The sequence below is a fragment of the Danio rerio genome, chromosome 19, assembly GCF_049306965.1.
Source record: "Danio rerio strain Tuebingen ecotype United States chromosome 19, GRCz12tu, whole genome shotgun sequence".
Classification (NCBI taxonomy): domain Eukaryota; kingdom Metazoa; phylum Chordata; class Actinopteri; order Cypriniformes; family Danionidae; genus Danio; species Danio rerio.
The window spans coordinates 12941082-12964972 of NC_133194.1; the positions used below are offsets into that span (position 1 = coordinate 12941082).

The following is a 23891-nucleotide window of genomic DNA, read 5'->3' on the forward strand; positions in this document are numbered from 1 at the left end:
TCACAAGTTGTTACTGTTCGAAAATTAACGACTGTGCGAATATTAATCAAACTTCACCTCAGTAAAGCTGGTTAGGCAGAAGAGTGCCATTTACTTATGTTTTCATATTCAACTAAATAAACTTAGAAACAGATTAAAAAAAAGGAGTGCTAAAAACAGAAATATCCTGTCACCGTTTTACATTACAGTTACGTTACCACGACAACCAGTGATTCACTTTTCATTTTCAATTGTGCTTGCTGATCCTCGTCAGCGCTTGTTTTCATCTCCTTAAAAACACTTGAACAACTAAATGAATGCTCAGGTCTATTGAACCGACTTTATTATGAATGCTGGTACTCTATGAACTTGAAAATAGTCAATCTTTTGCCGGACGTTTTCAGTGGCTGAACAACACTTATGTGCATATAAACCCATTCATAAACAAGAACACAATCTACATAAGCTTTGCGTGACTAAAACAGTTTTAAAACATACCTGTCTAAACATAACACTTCAGCCATGGTGTTTTGACTCTGCATTTTTGGCAGAACCCCCTTCAAAAAAGCCCTTTAAGATCATTTACTTTAATCATTACTTTTAATGAGACTTTTAACCAGCACAACAAAAAAAGTTTCTGAAGACAATCACCTACTGCAAATTTATTATGGTCTTGCAAATATGCACCTTACCAAATTTTTCCAACACTAAAGTATTACGATGTGTTTAACTGGTACCTTGTTAGACATTCGCTGGCAGTGCTGTTCAGTGGTGTGGATCAGCGTTTGGTCCAGATCCACCATCAGCACTAACTTCCTGTTCCTGTGAAGTCTTTGCTGGTCCTCTCGGCCAATCTGCTCCGCTTGCTGCTCACAGAAAGAGAGATAAGAGAGAAATATACTGATTATTATAATTTATTAGGCGACATGGTGGCGCAGTAGGTAGTGCTGGTACCTAACAGCAAGAAGGTCGCTGGTTCAAGCCTCAGCTGGATCAGTTGAGTTAACTGTGATTTTTAACTAGTTATATAACCTTTACTTTACTCATTCATTCAATCATTTTCTTTCTGCTTAGTCCCCTTATTTTTCAGGGGTCGCCACAGAGGAATGAACCACCAAATTATCCAGCAGATGCAGCGGACACCCATCCAGCAAAAACCCATCACTGGGAAACACCCATACAATCTCATTCACACACATACACAACAGACAATTTAGCACCCGGAGGAAACCCACACGGACATGGGGAGAACATGCAAGCTTTACACAGAAATGTCAACTGACACAGCCGAGGGTCGACCCAGTGACCTTCTTGCCATGAGGTGACAGCGTTATGCACTGTGCCAACGCACCTTCCCTTTACTAGATAATATAATATATTTATAATATACATATACTATATATATATATATATATATATATATATATATATATATATATATATATATATATATATATATATATATAWAAATATATATAAATATAAATATATATATATAAATATATATATATATATATATATATATATATATATATATATATATATATATATATATATATATAATATATACACACACACACACATATATATATATATATATATTATTTTTATATATATATATATATATATATATATATATATATATATATATATATATATATATATATATATAGAGTAATATTTTTATTAAATTGATTTTCAACAATAAGTTGTATATCTGAAACGAACGGTTAATCAGTTTTTTTAAAGATTTATTTTTTAGCCTTTTTGCCTTTATTAAGTACATAGGACAGTATTATAGGCAGGAAGTGAAGTGGGAGAGAGAAGGGGTAGGGACGAGAAATGTCCTTGAGCCGGGATTCGAACTCGAGACACCCTGAAGTGCTACTGAACCATATGTCAGCGCTCTAACCACTAGGCTCTTGCGCCGACTTATCAGCTAAGTTTAATGATTTGTTTTTTTATCCAGGTTTGACAAGAGCACTTTTAGCTTAGCTTAGCATAAATCATTACATTTAATTAGACCATTAGAATCTCGACCAAGTTCAAGAAACTTTGCTCCTTTATCGTGGCTGCAGCAGGCGCAATATTACACACTGTCAGTATTTGAAAATACCCCTTGGCAAAGTAACATGGTAAAAGTGCTGCGTAATATCATTGCACACACTGTGGTCACTGTAACAGTTAACAAACAGACCCAATGTACTGACACACACCATTTACTCTCATTCAAGTGGCTCTAAACTTTTATGAATTTATTTCCTCTGTTGAATACAAAAATACTATGAAAGCCAATAGCTGTTTTTTATTAATGTTCTTTACATCTTCCTTTATGTTCAACAGAAGAAGTAAGTGAAGGATGAGCAAATGATTTAGGTGAACTGTCCCTTACAAGTACACTTGATTGTACCCTTGATAATCTTGTGTCTTTTGTCTGTTCAGCAGAAAAGAGTTTAAATTATATAGAATGGACATCTTTTTGGTGCATTTAAATGAATCATTCCACTGTGTTGACCCCTGATTAATAAAGGGACTAAGCCGAAAAGAAAACAAATAAATAAATTCATATATTGTAATAATACTTAGAGTTTCCTTAAATATAATTACTAATGGTGTAACAGATCAGAAACCTCATGGTTAGATCACACTACAGTTTTTGAGTCACGATTGGACCATTTTTCAAATTAGAAAAAAAAAAGAAGACGACAAATGTCATTTGCTTTCCATTTATACAAAAAATATTACTGTAAAAACTATTTGTCGCTACCTGTTAGTTACACATTGTAATTGCTAAAACATTCACCATTGTCAAGTTATATTACACGTTGATTTTATACTTTACCACAAACAGTGTTAATACCTGAACTATAAACTGTTTTCCCAGTACTTCTGTTTTATTTAATATTTTGTAATGAACTAAAAAAAGTTTCAAAACTGAATCGCTCAGTCAAATGCAGCGCTTCGCAGGATCAATAAACATATGCAAATCATTATCATTTATCATTCATGTTGCGTAGGTTTGAATTGGGATCCCAATCTTTTAATGTTTAATTGTGCAGATTTACACTGAATGCATTAAGGCAGGCTAAACAAACAGTGACAGGAATAACCTGTAATTAATAACCTAAGAAACTATTTAGGTCCCATTACAACATTTTCCGTCATCATTATTTTTTACAGCAAAGCCAAAATGCTTTCATACACATGATTTGAATAATGCGGGAGACGATCTCTCTACAAATGTTATAATCGTTGGATCAACTACAAGTTTAAAAAAAAGGTATTGATCCGCAGGTCATGTGCATTCCGAACTGTGGGTTGTGATCAGTACAGATCACGGGTCAACCACACTGCAAACAATGCTTTTCCTACTTAGATTTTTTGTCTCTTTTCTAGTCCAATCTAAAAATTCTTATATCAAGAAGCATTTTCTAGGCAAGCAAAATATATTGTCTTGTTTTCAGAAATAATACACCAATATTAAGGGAGTTCTTTCTTAAAACAAGCTAAATAATCTGCCAATGGGGTAAGCAAAATAACCTTGTTTTTCTTTTTGTCATAAGATTATTTTGCTTACTGCATTGGCAGATTATTTTGCTTGTTTTAAGGAAAAACTCACTTAAATTTGGCATATTATTTCTTAAAACAAGACAGTATGTTTTGCTTGTCTAGAAAATTCTTCTTGATTTAAGAGTTTTTAGATATTTAGACTAGAAACATGACAAAAAAAGTAAGAAAAGCATTTTTTGCAGTGCATGATTCGTTACACTCCAAATATTACCAGTCAAATCTGTAATATTGTGATTCACATTACTACATTACTACTATTATTCATGTATTCATGCCCTAATATTAGAGAAAAATGCACGTTCAAATTTATTACAGCATCTCAAAAAATAAGCGACAATCTATGTAGTTTGCTTCATTTTATATCTGTAAACTAGTTTTCAGAAAATATCTTGCTGTCTGCACGAAAATGTGTTATGCTGTGTTCACACCAGACGCGGAACGTGCGGATAAATCGCGCTATTCGCGCGTAAATAGCTGCGTGAACATTTGAGTTTACTCGCTTCATTCGCGCGTCAAACCCCGCTTCAATTGCGTGTCAAATTTACTTCAGAACAGACGCGGATTCGCGTGATGGGCAGGGGTTCTGTCTGCCCGAGGACTCTAGCTTCATAGCTAAATGTCTAACATGGATTTTATAAAGACAATAACAGTGTTTATGTGCTTTATGAAGACTGAAAAACAGCGTCGATACGTTTAGGGTCGTGTCTGAGTCCACTACATCCTTTCAGAGGTGCATCCAGCTCTGTGAGCTCATAAACTCTTCCAGACACTTAACCCTGATGACAGAGACTTTCAGCGGTGCTTCTGACTTAGCCAAGCCGAGTTTGATGAACTGTTGTCGGTGAAGGCTGGAGGATTTCCCTCGGAACACCGACAACAGGTTCTACGTCACAATCACGCCCCATAAGAGCAAGTTTCTGATTGGTTAACGTGGCACGAATGTACGCTACAGTTCAGATTTTCGAATTCGAGAGATTCAACGCGCAAAACGCTCAATTCGCCCCGCGCCATTCGCACAATTTGCGTCATTCGTGCCGCGCCATTCGTGCGTATCGCGCCGCAGGATGTCTATTCGCGCGTTTGCATTGACTTAACATGTAAATCACTCGCGCTTGACACGCGTGCCGCGTCTGGTGTGAACGCAGCATTAGAAAAGTTGCCTTGCGTTTTCATAAGACTTATAGTACAAATTAGCTTTTAGCATCCACAGTATCTTACCTTTGTAGTTAGAGATTGTTTCTGAAAACCAAACCCAAAATGGAATTTGATTTTCGGTGAATGCAAGTGAATGAGAGGCATTCTTTGCAAAAGAGTTACTTTTTTATTTCACATAGAGAACTTCACGTGAGGAGATGGATTGCACAATTCTACTTAAAATGTACCCAATATTATCATCTCAAATATATTCAAGTACACAGATATTCATTCATTTATTTTCTTTTCGGCTTAGTCCCTTTATTAACCCAGGGTTGAAACAGCGGAATGAACCGACAACTTATCCAGCATATTACGCAGATATTTGTTAAACAAATTTCCATGATTTTCCTCAAACATTTTGGGTTAATTTGTTTTTCCAAAACTTTTCCAGGCCTGGAAATATCCTTGTCAAAATGCTATGACTTTTACAGGACCATATGAACCCTATACCAAATACATTTTAAATAAATCAAAATAAGAAGATAAATGATGGAAAAAGATACTACTATTGACGGTGCTCGACAACTGGCCCCAATATTCCACTTTGTTACACCCTATGCCTATATGAATCTCCATCCGCAGAGGTGTCAGACTTCAGGCACTCACCTCTGAGCTGACCATCAGCTCGGGGACACTGTGCACCATGGAAACAGTCGCTGTAGAGATGGGCGCCTGCTGCTTTCCGTTCTTGCTCTGCATTCTGGAAAGCAGAGAAATAGAAGAGCATCTTCAGCACCATCTAGTTAATTCAACAAACAACCCGAAATATCTCTAAGAGCAGACACAAGTGGAAAAACATGAGAAGCTTTAATAGCTTTACAGACGTCATTCGCTCTCTTTTTTAGGATGAAAACAATTTTGAACAAGAGACAAACAGAAGAACATATAGACTCACTGAGTTAAATCCTGGCCGCATTCTGCACACAAGCCCTTCATTACAATGGGATGACAGCATTCTTCCACCTTGGCTATCACAGTTCTGTTAAAAAAAAGACGAGAAATATGTGTACAAATAAGCAAAGTGATTTTCAAATGCACAGATATTTTGAAACTTTAAAAGACTTAGAAAATGTGTAGAAAGATTTTCTTTAAACTCGAGTGAGAGCAATATTTGACATTTTTATTGCTTTTACAACTACATAAATGTTCAGTTGACAAAATATTTAATAAATAAATACAAGCTTGACCAATATTTCTAATGCATGCAGCACCCTCTACTGTTAAAGAGTTTATTTATCAATATCTTTTCTAATTACTAGCCAGTCATAGATGATTACTTGAAGAGTTCTGGTGCCATTTCACTGATTTGCAATATTTTGGGTTACCAGTATTGAGTTTTATACTAGGCATGGGATGATAACTGTTTTCAAGGTATACCGCAGTTTGGAAAATCAAGGTATTGAAAAATAAACCTCAAACTTTTTCTGCTATACCGTTCCTACTGTATATGTAGGACTGGTTTCAATGCTAAGAATTTTTTCGACTGGCTCGTTCAGGCCAGTTGTTCAGATTTTTACTTAAAAGAAATTTTTACCAAACTTTTTACTGGTAATACCAAAAAAAAAAAAAAAAAACAGGTAATAGTTACATTTGAAGTCAGAATTATTAGCCCCCCTCTGAATTTTTTTTTCTTTTTCAAATATTTCCTAAATGATGTTTAACAGAGCAAGCAAATTTTCACAGTATGTCTGATAATATTTTTTCTTCTTGTCTTGTTTCATTCGGCTGGAATAAAAGCAGTTTTTAATTTTTTTTTAAACATTTTAAGGTCAAAGTTATTAGCCCTTTTAAGCTATTTTGTTTAGATAGTCTACAGAACAAACCTTGCAAAAATTGCCTAATTACTCTAACCTGCCTTTAAATGTCACTTTAAGCTGTATAGAAATGTGTTGAAAAATATCTAGTAAAATATTATTTACTGTCATCATGAAAAAAATAAAATAATAGGTTATTAGAGATGTGTTATTAAATCTATTATGTTTAGAAATGTGTTGAAGAAATCTTCTCTCCGTTGAACAGAAATTAGGGAAAAAATAAACAAGCGGTCTAATAATTCAGTGGGGGGGTTTAATCATTCTGATTTCAACTGTATTTCTTAGCCACACATTTTAAATAATGTGTCATTAATTTAGAATTTTTAAAAATGTTAATAAATGTATTTTAATGTTGAATAAATTCTAAGTGTTATGGAAACAAAAAAGCCGTATAAAAAATTTTGCAGGTATTTTATTGCAGTTCTAAATGATTTAACAGAAGGTGGCTGCTTTGCCTAAATAACGACAAACTGCAAAACCTTGCTACATTTTTTTCAATGTGTTGTACCCACATAAATGTCTGCTTCCAAGACATTAGCCTCAATTTGATGTTGCTGTTTCTTCACTGTACGGGTTGTTGCCAAGATGCAGACAAAAAAAATGTGCTCACAACATCCAATCAAGCAAGAGGAAGCGAAAAACAATATGGTGTTTACAACATCACAGAGAAGGTATCATTTAAAGGTTTAAAACACACAACTGTTGATTCTAAGAATTTATTTGCACGCAATTGACAAATACTCAAAGGCAAAAAAAGTTTATTTTGTTTTTTACTCAGACATTTAAAAAGAGCATATTTTAAAACAGTAATCACAATACTGCAAAACCTCCCATCAGAATCCTATTTCAGCCTATCCCTTTTTTATACATAAACGCAGATTGTCCTTAATACTCAGCTTCATATTTTCAGGATTAGAAGAGACTGAAGATCTTAAATCTCCTATAACTACTCTGTAAATATTTAGCATTTTTTAAAGATTCATTTTAACAATGAACTCTGTGTGTAAGCTTTATCTGTTTTATATAGTTTGTTTTGCTTATTTAAGCATGTTCTGCATTTAATTCAAGTAATGATTTAAAAGTAAAAATTGTCAAGGCGTCACGTGATTCCAATAAACATGAACTAAAGAAAATAGCACTACCACTAATACTACTACTGCTAAAATAATAATAATAAAATATTATATTTATATATAATGACGACAAAACTCTCATTTCAGTATCAAGGCTGTTTTTGTAACACTGAGCCTGAAAGTCTTTTACATCTATTTCGTACTTGTACATTTTCTGATGATTTTTGGAAACAGGTTTCAGGGTTGACTTTTGATTCATTTAACAAAATAATTCACTTTGACGAATGCATGATTCTTTTTCTAAATTGTAAAACTGGCTATGATACACTCGATACACTCGATAATGAACATTTTTCTTGGGAATTTTCACATATACAAGGCAAAAGTAACGTCTATTACTCCCTCCTTTATTTTTTTTCTGTAAAGATTTAAAAATAGTTTATAATTCTTTGACCTCAATTACATGAAAGCTATAAAAACCTCTCTAATAACGAAAAAAATCTAAACAATCTAATAATTTAAATATGATAAAGCCCCCATATATATAATGTAGTTTTTTTTTAATGTATGTTTTGCATCACTAAGTTTTGTATGACTGTTGTATATGTTATCATATAATCCTTTATGCTTTGTCAGTTATATGCATTAATAAAAATAACTAAAATAATACTTTTCTGGGCTGCTTAATCCCAAAACTTCAAACTTTTTTCAACAACCATGTGGTGCAAAAAAAATAACAATAAGGCACGTGGAAATCCTGGATGACTCTGCACGCTTCTCTTCCACTACTAACGTTAGAGTTCTCTGAATTATTCAGACCGCCTCCATGCTTTCAACGACACACCCTCACTCCAAATCTCCGCCCTCTACAACCGTACCAGCCAATCCGAATGCACCAAACTACAACGCACCAAATGACTGACAGAGAGAGAACGTTTCTGATTGGGTAAAAAGGGCGGGCCGCTCCCCCAACTCTTGTTTTGCCATGTATACACAGAGTTTAGGGGTTATCAGAGCTTATCTCCCAAGATATAATCAGTCATATTTTTCAGTTAATACGAACATTTTATGCCTGGTATAACAACAATCCCGTAAAACACCTTTACATGATATTAAACATGTTTACACCGGGCGCGTGGAAGTTGAGATGCTGCTGTCACGAGCTCAGCGTGAGCGCCAGTGCGCGTGCCACTTTAGCTTAGCGCGAGCACGCTCAGCTCAGAAGCAAGGGTTGGAAATAAAAGCGTAAATGTCAGCCGTGAAATCTGGGATATCAACGGGGTCATGAGAGCGTGTCTTACCCAGGCGCGATGACCTGCCCGAGCTGACAGCACAGTTCCTGCACAACTCCAGCGCGGTCCGACTTGAGCTTCTTTTCGGGCGCTCTGGACTCGCTTTCGGCGGGGATCGGCGCACATACCGCGATCACGGAGTCAACGTTGACCAGAGCTCCGGGTTTCACCTTCCACTCGAGCAGCCGCAGGGGACGAGCTCCTGCGGGGCAGCGGATCTCCGTCACCTGCACCACGGGGCCCTCTGCTGCCGCACCGCCGCCGGAGTCTGCAGGCTCCTCCATCAGGGCTTCAAACTTCAGTCAGAGAGCCGCAGGAAGCGCTTGGGGAGAGTTAATAAAAGTAGTAAATAGCTCTGAAAATAATCCAGAGGCGCGCAGGGAAATGAAGAGATAAAAATGAGCTCTGTTGCAGGACAGGCTGAGACGCAGGTTCACTCTTCCCGCCCGTAAACAGGAAACACAAGGCTGCAGCACGAGCGACACTCTATCCACTTCCGGGAGACTTTAATAACCCTCTTTAAAAAAAAAACTGTCGTTACCCTAGAGTATTCTGTTTTAGTTTGTAATAAAATAATGACAACATTTATGCGCATAAATATTTGGCTAAATATTAAAAAAAACGCGTGAGAAATAGATGAAACATTTAAAGTCAAACTGGTGAAACAGTTACAGTCAAACTGCTGCTTCAGAGAAAATCTGACTTAAGCATTTATAGCAAACTGTTTTTATGCGTCCCCTCCCCCGTTTGAGACAGGCAAACCCCTGGCTTGTGATGTAATCTGATGAAATATCATCATCACACCATCCGCTGTCAGGGGATTAGACCGCGCGTCATCGCAGCATGTAAACATTTAGCTTCATGTGAGGGAGTGATTTCACTTTTGTTTTATTTCGGCTTGAATGTAAAACTTACTCATTCATTTAAAAAGTTACCAAAGAGGATTACTCATTTTGCTGTATATTTCTTTATTACATCAATCTTTCAGATAGCATGGACTCACAGACAGGATTGCACTTGTCCTATGTACAGAGGCGGATATAGTGATTTAGGGGCCCTAGCATTGAAACTTAAAACAGTTTCTTTAAAAAAAAAATAAAACTTTATAGATATTTTTTTCTCTTTATATTCAGGGTTGTGTGTGTGTGTGCGTATAAACTGCATATAAAATTAAATGAAGTAAATTCACAAATAAAAAAACAAGCTCACAAGCTATGTACAGTTAATTAGCCTTACTTGTGATTTGTGATTAGATTTTAATATTTTCTATTAAGTGCAGTATGAATGGAACGTTCCACTTTTCATGGGGGCCCCTGGTTTAGAAAAGAAGTAATAATGGTAAAATCTTAATGGTTCTGAACAGATTTTACAACATATGATAGAAAAAAATTGTAAAATAGCTTTAGGATTATTAAAATAGGCTTCTTGGCATTAGCTGGGAGCCCTTTATTTCCCTGGGGCCCTAAGCAGTTGCTTACCTTGTTGGTTAAGTTCACCCCAGCTATGTACAGTTGATGTCAGCCCTTCTGAATTATTAGACCTCCTGTATATTTTCCTCAGTTTCTGTTTAACAGAGAGAATACATTTTTTTCTTTCTAAAAAGTTTTTATTACTAATTTCTTATAACAGTTCTTTTATCTTTGCCATGACAGTAAATACAGGCCCGTAACCAGCCTGGTGAAAGGGTTGGTTCTTTTTCTTTAAAAAAAAACTGGAAAACTGTAGCTTTTTGCAGTTATATGCCACATTTTCTGTTTAATTAAGAGATTTTAATACTGCATTTTAGTGACATTTTAAGCACTATTTTTAGCTGAATTATCTTGCTGGATGGTCAGCATAACCACACTTTTTGATATACGAAAATATTTCCTAAATTTTTATAATAAAGAAGACAGAATTTGGCTATTTGAATAATAAAAATGAAAACATAATAATAATAATCCGCACCTCCAAGTCTGAGGCCATGGCACTGGAAAAAAACAGGTTTGCCATCTTCAGGTTGAAGGAAAGTCCTTGCTCCAGGTGGAGTTCAAGTATCTTGGGGTTTTGTTTACGAGTAAGGGAAGGATGGAACATGATATTAACAGGTGGATTGGTGCAGCGGCAGCAGTAATGTGGTCAATGTACCAGTCCGTTGTGGTTAAGAAGGAGCTGAGCTGAAAGGCAAAGCTCTCGATTTACCAGTCAGTCTACGTTCCTAATCTTACCTATGGTCATGAGCTTTGGGTCATGACCAAAAAGACAAGATCTCGGATACAAGTGGCCGAAATGAGTTTCCTTCGCAGGGTGGCAGGGCGCACCCTTATAGATGGGGTGAGGAGCTCTGTCACCCAAGAGGAGCTTAGAGTAGAGCTGCTGCTCCTCCACATCGAGAGAAGTCAGCTGTGGTGGCTCGGGCATCTGTTTCGGATGCCTCCTGGACATCTGCTAGGAAGGTGTTCCAGGCATGTCCCACCATAAGGAGGCCTTGGGAAAGACCCAGGACACGCTGGAGGAGCTAATTCACTCACATAAAGAATCTGATCATCATCCACTCGAGAATGACACTAAGAAACTGAAACAAACTATATCCAGAAAAACTTTGGTAACTTTTCTAAACTGCTTCAAAATAACCTACCTGCAAAGCTACAGTACTGTTCAGAGTTTTAGGCACTTGTGTAAACACCCCAAAACACATGCAAATGATACATTTTAAGTCAGACTCAACACTGCATACACTGTGATCTTGTGACTATTGTGAATGATCACATTGCAATATTGATACTGAAACTACATTGCACAATTCTAATATATATTCCTAATAATAATATCTTTCTTTTTTTATCATTTAAAACTGTTAATGAACTATTTTTTTTTGTATGAAGGGCGAAAGACTAAATATCATTGGTTTTATGGACCTTCAGCCATGGGTCAAAGTTAATGCCAAACTACATTATATTACATACAAGGAGTCATGGGTAACTTAATAGTTTTTTCATAACATTTCAAGATATAAAATAAATAGAAAATATTACTTTAAATCGTATAAATCAGGGATGCCCAAATAAGTGTCCGCAGGCCAAAGTTGGCGCTTTTCAACATTTGATTTGATCAGAGGGAAAATGACTGGGAAGGGTTGGGGAATGCCTTTAACAGAGATCCTCATTTAACCTTTTGTTTGTTTGTTTTATTGTTGAGTGACAAAAATAAGCAAACTGAAATTAAATGTTTCAAATAAATGTTGTAAATGAATCAGATTTTTTTTTAAATGTACATAATGTCATGCGAATAGGAGATAAATCAGAAGACATCAGCGTGCAAATCAAGGCAAAGGCAGGTTTAACATAATTAGTGTATTCAGCAATGAATTCTGTTGTTTTATAAGTGGAATTTTTTGTATGGTTTTATTGTTATATGTTTGTTAAAATAATGTACATTTTAAAAAATTAGAATGCATTAGTACATACGGCTAAAGTCATTTTTCTATTTATTATTAAATAGATTAGGAAATTACCCATGGTAGTCTTAATGTAATACAGATTGAGATGTTTACTTTTGGCCCACAGCTCTCAGTCAAGCTTAGGTTTTGGGCCTTCATTAGAAAAGTTTGGGCACCCCTGGTATAAATGAACACATTATAGCCTTTTAAATGATAATGTATTGCAAAAAAAACATAAACAATCACTTTTATAACACAGTGGAGTTCAATGCTGAATACACTAGTCAGGCAGAATCTACGCTTGACTTGATTTGCTCACCAAAGTTTCTGCATTGTCGGGTCACAGTCTGTACATTTAAATAAAATCAGATTTATTTACACTATTTTAACTTTAAACAATAAAACAAACAAAGGGTTACATTACATTTTACTTGACAATCTTGAAACCATCCTCATCATTCTCCCTCTCTTCTTATATGGGATGGCGGTCCAAATGAAAGGTTGCCATGGGCCAACTTTGATCTAAATACTTACCAAATTCTGAAACTGGAGTGAATAACACTAAAATAAAATTTCTCTAATTGCTATCCTCAATATTGATTGATAATTCCAATGGTACATTTAATTAAGCTTATTTTAACATACGTGTGATATAAGGTTCTGTCTGACATTTTTTAAATTGAGTTATTGACATATTCTTATTAATTGACAACTTATTTACATTATGGGATGTTGTTTGTAAGTTGTTTTCATTTAAAAACATTTTATTTAAAAAACACATGTTACACACACAGGCCCGGCGCTACGGGGGGGTAAAGGGGGGCATTGCCCCCTCAGAAAGAGTTTGTGCCCCCCCAGTTTTTATAAAGGATTGTTCACTCAAACTAAAAATTCTTTCTGTCATTAATTATTAACACCCCCGTCGTTCCAACCTTCAGAACACACATTTAAATATTTTAAAATGTATGACATAGCAATTGAATCATGAAAATGGCTATATCATGATGGACAGTGCTTTATAATAACAATAATAATTCCTTACATTTCTATAGCGCTTTTCTTGGCACTCAAAGCGCTTTACACATGGGGGAATCTTCTCATTTACTTTTTCTCTTTTTTTTTTTAAATGCAAGAAAGAATATTACAAAGATATAATATGAACAAAGAGACAAAGAGGGTTAAATAAATAGAATTCCAGCAAATTAAACAAGTTTAAAGGATTTACACTAAGAAAGAGTTTTAAATGCAGTGTAATGGTTAGAGTCTTTTAAAGAGTTCACATACATTTCAAAGTCCTTTCTGAAAATAAAAAATAACGGTGTTTCTTTAAAAATTTACATTTATAGATGTAAAATTTTGTTTAAAAAAGCAATAAATCAATAATACATTTACAATGAGAAGGTTTTACACTCAGAGAGTAACCAAAGAATACAATTTTTGGGGAAATACAGAAGTTTGGAAATAAGAATTTTTTAATGAAATTGGAAAAGTCAACCCAAAACACTTTACAGCATTTAGGGCAAATATTGTTATTAAATTTAGCTAGTTTGGTATTTATTGGGTAGCAATCTCCTCATCTACCACCAGTGTCGCATCCACCTGGATGAAGCGACAGCAGCCATTTTCCACCAGACCGCACACCACAGAGAGAGAAGAGTAATGAAGCCATTTATGATATGGGGATGGTTAGGAGGCCATGATGGACAGAGGCCAGTGGGTAAATTTGGCCAGGATGCCGGGGTTAAACCCGAACTCTTTTTCGAAAGACATTCTGGGATTTTCGGGTATATGCTGAAGCATGCTAATAGGACTTTTAATTTGCCAGTAACCTGCGTTAAGCGCTTCCGGCGAACTGTATGCCAAAGGAAAAATCTGCACGTCTTTAAGGTCTGTTTTCTTTAAAAATCATCAATCTTCACTGGCTGAGTGATATCCGATATGAAGTGGGTCTCAGATTGTACTAGTAGCACTGCATTAAATTACATTTTCCCCGCCATATCTTTATAAAATGAGCATTTATTTTTTACCCCAGTATATTTAATCGAGCGTCTGGGCTATCCTGCCGATAACGGGCGAGTGCAAGTAAAACGCCTTTTGTCTCGTTTTACGCTTGAACAACTAAATGAATGCCAAAGCTTATTTAACTGAATGTATTTTAATTACATCACAACATGAATGCTGTAAAAGGAACCGTATAAAATGAAAAAAACTCACAATAACAGGTCACCGGAAGTTTATAAGTATAAACAACACTAGCTCGGCATATACCCAATTATATTCATCTGTCTCCATATTCTACTGCATCCCAGAATATTACACAGCACCAAAAATGTAAAAAATATATATATTGAATATATTTTTGTGTACGGCAGACGGCAACCCGCTGTGACGCAGATTCCCGAGTCTGTGCTCCAATCAGAGCCCTCTTCAGCTCTCGCCATGACAACAAGATAGCAGTGACGTGCCTTGTAAAAATTTGCATCTGCATTCCTATAAAGCTCGTCGGTTCTCTGTCAGCGTTGTCAGTTCGCTCGGTGTTGCTGTTTGTACTTGACCAAGGTGAGTTCAATACCGACGGTACGAGTGGAGCCACGCCAATCTCACGAAGTCCACTTCGTGAAGCTTCACTCGGGCCCGTCTGTGCTGTAGTTCCTTGTGGTTTGCGTACATAAACGCAACATCGCAAGGAATATTACGTGTTTGTTGCTCGAAATGTGCCGCCGAGCAACATCCAGTGAATACTGGCACGGCCTGGCGCCCGGTCTTCTCGTGCACTCCCTGGGGCGAGGCGGCCTTTGAGCCCTAGGCAGGGAACAAACAACCCCCGAGGACCCTCAGGGAAACACGGGGGGCCGGTAGTGGGACCTCGCTGCGAGGGTTATGGTGGGTGGGAGCAGCGAGGCCCATTCATCGTCTATTTTAAACTATAGTTTCAAACTTTAGTTTACTATAGTTTGAAATAGACACCATGGTAACTGTTATGATTTAACTTTATGCAAAGAGCTTAGAATGACCAAGAGCAACAGCCCCGGATTCCGCTGTTTTAAAGTGAAAGCGATCGGCCGTCCATTGGATCTTATTGCTGTCGCGATGGAAAGCAGCTGCTTTGTTTTTATTTAATTTATTCAAAAAGCGTGTTATTGTTTCCCAAATTATAGAGTGTCGCCTCTTGGTGATTCTATGCTCTTTGCTCTTTGTCTGACTGTTGTAATGTTTTGCTTTGTTTTTCAGCTAAAGCTGTTGAGCAAATAAGGACTATTGAAGACAACAGTTGTAGACAACCGAGGGTTATATTAACGAGCACGCGCGTTATAATGTTTCCGGGTTGTTTTCTGAAAGTTTGTCTTGTTTGCATGTCAAACTTAATAAACTATACTCTTTCTAAACACCTGTCTCGTGTTTTATTTGTCCTCTACAGCAATGCACTGTCATGTAAGTCTGTTGAATGCATTTGTATGCAACATGGTTTGACAATACAGTCTAACAAATAAATGGTTGTTATAAATGTACCTTCATTAGTCAACATTTGGTGTAGGTAATAAGTTAATCAAAGATGTCCTAAGACATAAGGGTTATGTTATGGTTGTTTCATAACTATATTTAATATTATTCTGTATGATTAAAACCAGCAAATTATACTATATATTTAACATGTCATGAACTTACTGTGGTTTTAAAATATGCTTAATAAAATGTCCTAAGACAAGAATGGGTGTTGTTTTATTTTTATGGCAACCTACAGTAGGATTAAGGTTGACTACAGCAGGTATAGGCTACATACATCATATGGAGTTTTTTAATGACCCAAATCAAGTAAAACGTCTCTTACTCAAGTACTTTTAGCATGCAAAAGTCAAATTTAAGTTTATAAAATACAGTTTCCAACAACAAAATTTTGTCTTGTGAAAGAAACCAGTGAGGTGGTGAGAAAAAAAGTAATATCAAGTTATATATATATATATATATATATATATATATATATATATATATATATATATATATATATATATATATATATATATATATATAAAAGAAGTTGAACAAGTTGTCATAATATTTAGTCATTAGATCATGTGACCGCTAGATGGCGCTCAATTAAAAGGAGCGTTCATTTCAAAGAAGCACTACCCTGTACTAAAATGGCGGCTCTATTGACGCATTCCTTGCAATAGACAACATCAGGGTAGGCGACATCCAATGTATATTTCTATGGGAGCTAACTAGTATTCACGTCATATCATGCTCAACCCTTACTACTCTTTTACGCTCTTTGAGAGTCTTGGCGGGATTTCAGAATGATATTTAGGCAACTGTGAAGTAGCAGTACCGTCTGTGTACCATAGTTACACAATGCAGCATTTAGCTCGCTCGTAAACATCGCTGTCTGAGCAGAAGTTTCATCATTAGCCCTGACTGTCAGATGCTCTTCATATCAGGAGCTGTATTTATAGATGCTTGATAACAGATATAAAGTGAGTTATGGCTGAAGTGGACGCTGCCAGACGGGCTTTTTATTCATTTTGGCAAAACAGGAGCGAACAAGGATCCACAAAACTGCTCTCCGATTGCATTTCATTTGATGAATATTATCTTTTAGAGCTTCAAGTCTTGCCTCAGGTTTGTCCCTCAGGTGTTTCTCGTCAGATTTGTCGTCTTAGAAAGGCAGGCCCGTCGCTACGGGGGGCAAAGGGGGGCATTGCCCCCTCAGAAAGTGTTTATGCCCCCCCCCCAACTCCCATCGTTCCAACCTTCAGAACACACATTTAAATATGACATAGCAACTGAATCATGAAAATGGTGAGGTTAAAGCTAGTCCTATAGTCGAGAGTCCCCGTTCCCCGCGTCAGGTCAGGTGCGCCCGTCAATAGCCTTTAAAACGCAATCAGAGACGCACTCAGCTCACAAGGGAGAAAAGTGGGTGACGTGATAGGAGCAGCTTAATTCATTGCATGTTTTTGAAGTGCCCCCTCAATTTTGACTTCCTGGCGCCGGGCCTGTAACGTTACACACATACTGTTTGCTATGGAATATGAAAACTTTGAAGCTCAGTATCTCAAAATCATTCAAAACGCAGATAGAACCTTATAATTACAAAGGGGACAATATGGGTTTTGTTTTATTTTTAGTTTTGTAATTCTGTCTTGAATATTTTAAATATGAACGCTCCCTTTAATTAAAGGCACTCATTAGCATTTTATGTAAACATTTTTTGTTTATTTATTTTGGGGTATCTACATATTATTGTTTAGGACTTTATTGAATTTTACTGCTTATATTTTGTACAAAAAACAATAACATTCGCTAACGTTAGATATGTTGTCAAAGGTGGAGTACAAGATCTGCAGGTCGCGTCAGACCACTGTCACGTGACTAGCAGATTCTCCAGGCTGTCCAATCAGAGTTCGCGCGTGCGTGATCTTGAAGCGCGAGGAAGTGTCCGAAACAAGGCAAGAAAGACCGCAGCGAGTCACTCATGCCATCGACAGCCCGAGCAGACGCGATACATGGCGGCAGAGACTTTCAGATCGGTAAGGGCATCATTGTTTATTAGTCGCTCACTTTTGCTCTTGCTCTTATGCCTTTCAGTCGAGCAATACGTTGCCTGTGTGCACCTTCTGCTCCCTGATTTGTATGATAAGTTTTGAAAGGTCACTTTCCATTTCACAATGCATGAATTAGAAAATATAGACTGTAATTATGCAGTTAAGTGCTAAACCTGAATAGTAGCACTCAAGGCCAGAATGAATGTCAAAGCATTCCTTGTATTGTAAGTTACTGCTGTAAGTTAATCCAACTAAATCTGAGGTTTTTGTATCCAAGTCTTAGAATAGGATTAGAAAGTTTCAGGAAAGACAGACTACCAGTCTTCTGTCTTTCACTTGTTTACGTTCACTAATAAAACATTACCATGGAAGCAATGGTGTAAATAGCATGGGTACTACAGTTACTGCTCACTATGGGATCGTTCTCCTTTGCAGTGGACCCATTATGTCCTTTTTACTAGATGTAAATGAAGTCTCTGATGTCTCTAGAGATTGACAAGTTTCAGTACAAAATAATCCTACAAATAATTTTTAGAACACATTGAAACTGCTCCATTTATGCTTTGATTCAAATTGTACCGTTTCGGTGACTGTCGCTTTAAATTCAAATGAGATTGTGCTCTTTTCAAAAGAGGGTGGAGCTACAAATGCCTATGAGTCAGCATAGTGGGAGGTTCAAAACGGAGCTACCATTATTACTGTAAAAACACTGAACATGTCAAAAGAAGTGAAAATGCAGTCTATGGAGACTAAAGTAGCTATGTTTCCATCCAAAAATGCGAATAAACTTTATGCGCAAAACTGGATTATCGCATAAAAGATGTGCAAATAAAGCAGCTTTTCCATCCAACGGGTCAAAGCGAACAAAATCGTCACTTCCTGATTAACTGCCGCCAAATATCAACAGTAAAAACAGAATTTGCTGCAGTAGGAGAAGCTGTGCAAGTGTTTTCTTCATCTAATAAATGACTTGCGCCTCAGAAGGCAATCCTGACACACAGTGAACGCGCAGTGGAGTTTGAAAGTGCCAAAAGCGGAGCACATAAGCTCTTGATTCTGAAGGTCATTAATAATATAAAAACACTAATACTAAAATGGTAAGGTGTTTTATAATTTCCAAAACAACAGATCAGATGTTTAACAATGTGCTCAGCCTGCTGGTTTGTCCAATTACACACAATTTTATCATCACATGATCTCTTATCACAAAATCACATGACCTTTTTTTTAATGCACATACCGAAATTTGTGCGGTAAAAGTGTTTCCATCGTAGTTTATGCGCATCTTTTCTTATCGAATGAAACGTTTATCCTACTCGGTTTTGCACATATGTTTTTTATGCACATTTTCAAAATTTATGTGCATCATGACGTTTTCATCAACCGTTTTTTTATGCGCATATCCAGAATATATGGAAACATAGCTAGTGAGACTACGGTGTTCATTTGTTCTTTCTAAAACTTCACATTTATAATCCTTTTAGTCGCTGACATTATCTTCAGCAGGTGAAAACTTTAAAGGCGGACAGCTGCTTCTCACTCAGGGCAGTTCACGCAAATGTGTTGCATAAACTGCTTGTTTCATAAACATGTCATGGGTATTTGATATATTGTTTCCGTGTCTGAGCCGCTACTTATTTAAATTGAGGAAATATTCGTTTATGACCTCTTTTTAGTCATATAACACATTACATTGAATTTTATATAAAAGTATGGTGTACACAACAGTCTCTGGGCTTGGACTGCATCACAGACACCAATTTTTTACCAATTTATAAAGAATAAATCACTTTCATGGCATCGAATATTATGCATGGATATATATATATATATATATATATATATATATATATATATATATATATATATATATATATATATATATATATATTGCAATTATGATTTTTGAAAGTTGTACATGGCTTTGTAAATATCTATTATTACCATTTGTTGAGTCTACCCATATAGTTTGATAAAGCATGATATCACACTTAACAAGCGAATTAGTTTAATCTCTGTGGTTTACATTTTATTTTACAGCAACGTATGAAACAAAATGTTAGAGTCATTAAATCAAAACTTACAGCTTTATTTTATTTTGTTGGCGCACATTTTTAATGTTAATGTCAACCATTAATCTGTTTGAAAAATTGTTTTTTGGTAATCTCAATCTAAAGCCAAATCAGAGAATTATCTTTCAATCCTGAATCTACTCTGATGACATAATTTTCACGCCTTGGGAAAACAATGCTTAGCCCCGCCCCATATAACCATTAGTTTATGTAGAGTAAAAGATGAACTACACACCCCCTATTCAGTATTTAGTTTCATTGGAAATGCGCTGTTATACTGAAAAATAACTGTTTCACACAGGACAATTCACCACATTCAGACTCCTTTTTGCACATGAGTGCAAGTAATGAGTTTGTTTAAAACTAGAGAGATGTATGTAAATGTAAATGTAAAATGTAAAAACATTGTCAGTGCGATATTGAAAATTCAGTGCGATATTGAAATTATTTTGTAAGGGTGTACATCTGCAAAAATATAATGAACAAATTACAAGTGTAGATGAATAAAGCTGAACAAATATTCAAATGAAAAAATCTGTGTTTATAAGGTTTTCTGTTGAATGTAACAGTATTGAGGTACAGATTAAGGAAGCATATTTAAAATAGCACTGTATATTGTTCATTGTTTATATAGTTAATACAATTAATATTTGTTAAAACGTGAAACTTTACCTACTTCACTTGACACCTTCATCACAGGTCTTAAAAACAACTCCATTTTCAAATCTTTATTTCTTTTAGAGTTAAAGGAATAGCTAAAAAAAGAAGAAGCTCAAAGCATTGTTTTCTCACCCCCAAGTGGTGCCAGACCTTTTATTAAACACTGTACAAGTCAGTGGTAACAGCTTTTCAGTTTTTTAAAAATGCATTTGTTTAACAGAAGAAAGAAAATCATAAAGGTTTGAAAGAAGTAAAGGGTGAGTAAATTATGCTAGAATTTTCTTTAAAAAAAAAAAAACATTCCTTTAAATTTTCTGATGACCTCAAAAAAAAAATGTGCGTTTTTTTTTTATTATTATAATTTATTTATTATTTGTAAGACCAAGATGGCAACGCTTAGACATTGGGAGGCTCAGTGTCTCTCTAGTTTCTTGTAATTTCTGGTCTGTTCGTGGAGAACAGTAGTGCCCTTACATCGTACACCCAACAGCAGCTTTTGGATATTGTTTTTTTTTTTTGTGGATTTCTGACAGTTTTATCAACAATTACTGCATTTAATTGCCTTACTTGTACATTTATAATCTAATCCCAACTTGGCATTGCTGATCCTGCGACGTAACCATTACAGATTCGCACATTGCAATATCAATGCATAAACGATATATAGTGCAGTGCAGTTCCAGTCATGCAAATGTGGTTTCTTTCATAGACTTTCATCTAATTCCATGGCACAGTCACGGTTCTTTTGTTACGGTTACTATAGTGTTTTGGCTGGAAACTGTTGTTGCCAGAAACATTTTTAAAACGGCAGCAATTGATTTTTGAGTTCTTGGTCTGGGACAGAAGCTCTCAGTTTGCAACACAATATAACATTACATTGCTGACTTGTGCACTTGGAAAAAAAAAAATGATAAAAACCATTACACAAGTTGCATTACAAATACCCTGAACGGTCAGCTATTAAAACCAGCACAATCAATTAAGCTTTAGTGATTTTTAACATGCCACCAGTGTAAATTACAAGTTGAGCCCCACAGACACCATTTCAGTTTCCATTAAATCCAATGCCAATTTGTATTATCATTCAGCAAGATGGCTGTTTTCTATTGAATGAGGAGCTGTTGTTTATCATACTCTATAGAGACCTTTAAACCGGAGCACATCCCTGACCTGTCCACAAATCATCCCCCGTCTCGGGGAAAGACATTCTGTTCCCTGCTTGTCTAAACATTCACACATTTCCAACATGACCTTGGTGAGAAGCTCTTGTGTTAAAGTGTATGAAAACACACCTCACAGATAATCTCTGAGCTATTTTTACATGTTGACCCATGTAAAATTGACGTTTTTTTTTTTTTGTTTTGTTTTTTGTACAGACAGACCCCCCAGTTTGCTTGGACCTTCAGAATTTGTCCATTTTAAGTCAATTGTAGATGTGCCAATATTCAAAAATACAATAAATCCTAATAATGAACATGCAAGATATTGTTTTAGTCGGCACTACTACTATTAAAAATATATTATTATTAAACGTAAACAAGCATTTATTATTTAAACTTTTCAATTGTTCTTTAAGATTATTCAAATTGTCACATTGGTGATTTGAAGGCTTATTAGACTTTGCTATTTATTTTTTAGACATACATTTTTATATGTGATCTCACCTGCAGCATGCTTGAGATTAGGGCTGGGTGATTTGACCTAAAATCTAAATCTCGATTATTCATTCATTCATTCATTTTCTTTTCTGCGTAGTCACTTTATTAATCCGGGGTCGCCACAATGGAATGAACAGCCAACTTATCCGGCACGTTTTTTCATGCAGCGGATACTTCTTCCAGCCGCAGCTCATCTCTGGGAAACATCCACACACACTCATTCATGATCATACACTATGGACAATTTAGCATCAATTTAGATTTAAGGAATCTGGAGGAAAAGGACAAGGGCGCAATCCTAAGCTGAACAACCATGATCTCCAATACGTAGTTACATTCACAAATGGCAGTTAAAACTGTACTGTGCCAAAAGGAAGCCATATGTTAACAGTGTCCAGAAGTGTCATTGACTTCTCTGGGCTCGAAGGCATATGGAATGAACCATCACACACGGGAAATGTGGACTGTGGTCAGATAAATCAGAGCAAAATGCCACAACAAAGACCTCTGTTGCCCACCTTAAAGCCTGGTTTATACATCTGCGTCAAGTGACCGACGTAACCCACAGCGCATGCAACGTGCGTAGCTGTGCATTTATACTTCTGCGCGCTGTCTCTGTGGGTCTGCATTAACATCTCCGAAACGCTAGTTGGCAGTGAGGTGTAAATGTTCCTCTGTGTCGAGTTTCTTCGCTGCTGTTTTGCTTTTCCTGAACACTTCCGGAATGTACAAGTGGCTCAAACTCGATCATTTTGAGGCAGGAACCGGCGGACATGCAACAACTTTAACTATGAGGTAAACACAAAACAAAACTTTCCATCCAGAGCTCCTTCACGGGACTCCACACTTGTAAACAATCGCTCCATCAGGCTCGCACCATTCGAGCGGCTCTCGGTCCTGCCCAGACTCATCAGCGCTACCAAGCCGACCAATCACAGAGCTTGCGCTACGCGTCATTGCAACGTGTTACATCTTTTGAGAGGTGCACATCAGCGACAACGATAGACACTGCGAAGGGCTATGCGTCAGCGCCGTAGCATACGCCGGCATTTGACGCAGAAGTATTAATCAGTCTTAAGACTTGTTTGCAGGAAGAATGGGACAAAAATACACCTGAAACTCTTAATCACTTGGTGTCTTCAGTCCCTAAATATCTTTTAGGTGTTGTGAAAAGGAACTGCAATGTTATAAAATGGTAAATGCTGTACTGATCAAACCAAAATTGTAATACATGTTTATTTTGAATATATATATATATATATATATATATATATATATATATATATATATATATATATATATATATATATATATATATATATATATATATATATATATATATATATATATTATGAGGAACACATTACATAATGTTTGATGTGTAGTCTGCTTTAAATACAAGTCCAAGTAAATTTAGAAATCTCTACTTTATTTTTATTTTTTTGCATTTTCTATACTGTCCCAACTTTTTCTGATTTGGGATTGTAGGTGAGGATGTTATGTTTAACAACTCTTCAATCAAATGTCACAATGTTTGTTTGTTTGTTTGTTTTTCATATAATGGAACTAATATCCAGTAGAATTCAGTAACATGTTTTGGTCATCTTTATAAGCA

At 36.1% G+C, this 23891-nt stretch overlaps 2 protein-coding genes and 1 long non-coding RNA gene across 16 annotated transcripts in view; 2 read left to right on the plus strand and 1 right to left on the minus strand.

Annotated features, from left to right (window-relative positions):
* The window catches only part of ctdp1 (CTD (carboxy-terminal domain, RNA polymerase II, polypeptide A) phosphatase, subunit 1), a 216512-nt gene extending 207126 nt beyond the window's left edge, over positions 1-9386 (minus strand). For 4 of the 5 annotated variants that reach the window (XR_012394537.1, XR_012394538.1, XR_012394539.1 and 1 more), the window contains exons 1-4: positions 8935-9386; positions 5642-5725; positions 5353-5446; positions 717-845 (exon numbers count right to left, since the gene is read on the minus strand). Coding sequence is in view for 2 of the 5 variants with exons in the window: in XM_068215116.2 (XP_068071217.1) it covers positions 717-845; positions 5353-5446; positions 5642-5725; positions 8935-9209 (582 nt within the window). In the remaining 3 variants the exon portion in view is untranslated. 5 annotated transcript variants of the gene reach the window in all.
* Positions 9387-14174: 4788 nt separating this feature from the next.
* LOC137488481 (uncharacterized) lies at positions 14175-15729 on the plus strand. Its single transcript, XR_011007524.1, has 2 exons — positions 14175-14230; positions 14716-15729. It is a non-coding gene; the product is annotated as an uncharacterized lncRNA (long non-coding RNA).
* A 2041-nt stretch (positions 15730-17770) lies between these two features.
* adck5 (aarF domain containing kinase 5) overlaps positions 17771-23891 on the plus strand; it is a 38680-nt gene continuing 32559 nt past the window's right edge. For 9 of the 10 annotated variants that reach the window (XR_012394433.1, XR_012394434.1, XR_012394438.1 and 6 more), the window contains exon 1: positions 17788-17871. Coding sequence is in view for 1 of the 10 variants with exons in the window: in NM_001202526.1 (NP_001189455.1) it covers positions 17848-17871 (24 nt within the window). In the remaining 9 variants the exon portion in view is untranslated. Of the gene's footprint in view, positions 17872-23891 lie in introns of all 10 variants that reach the window. The other variant, NM_001202526.1, reaches the window with a different exon arrangement.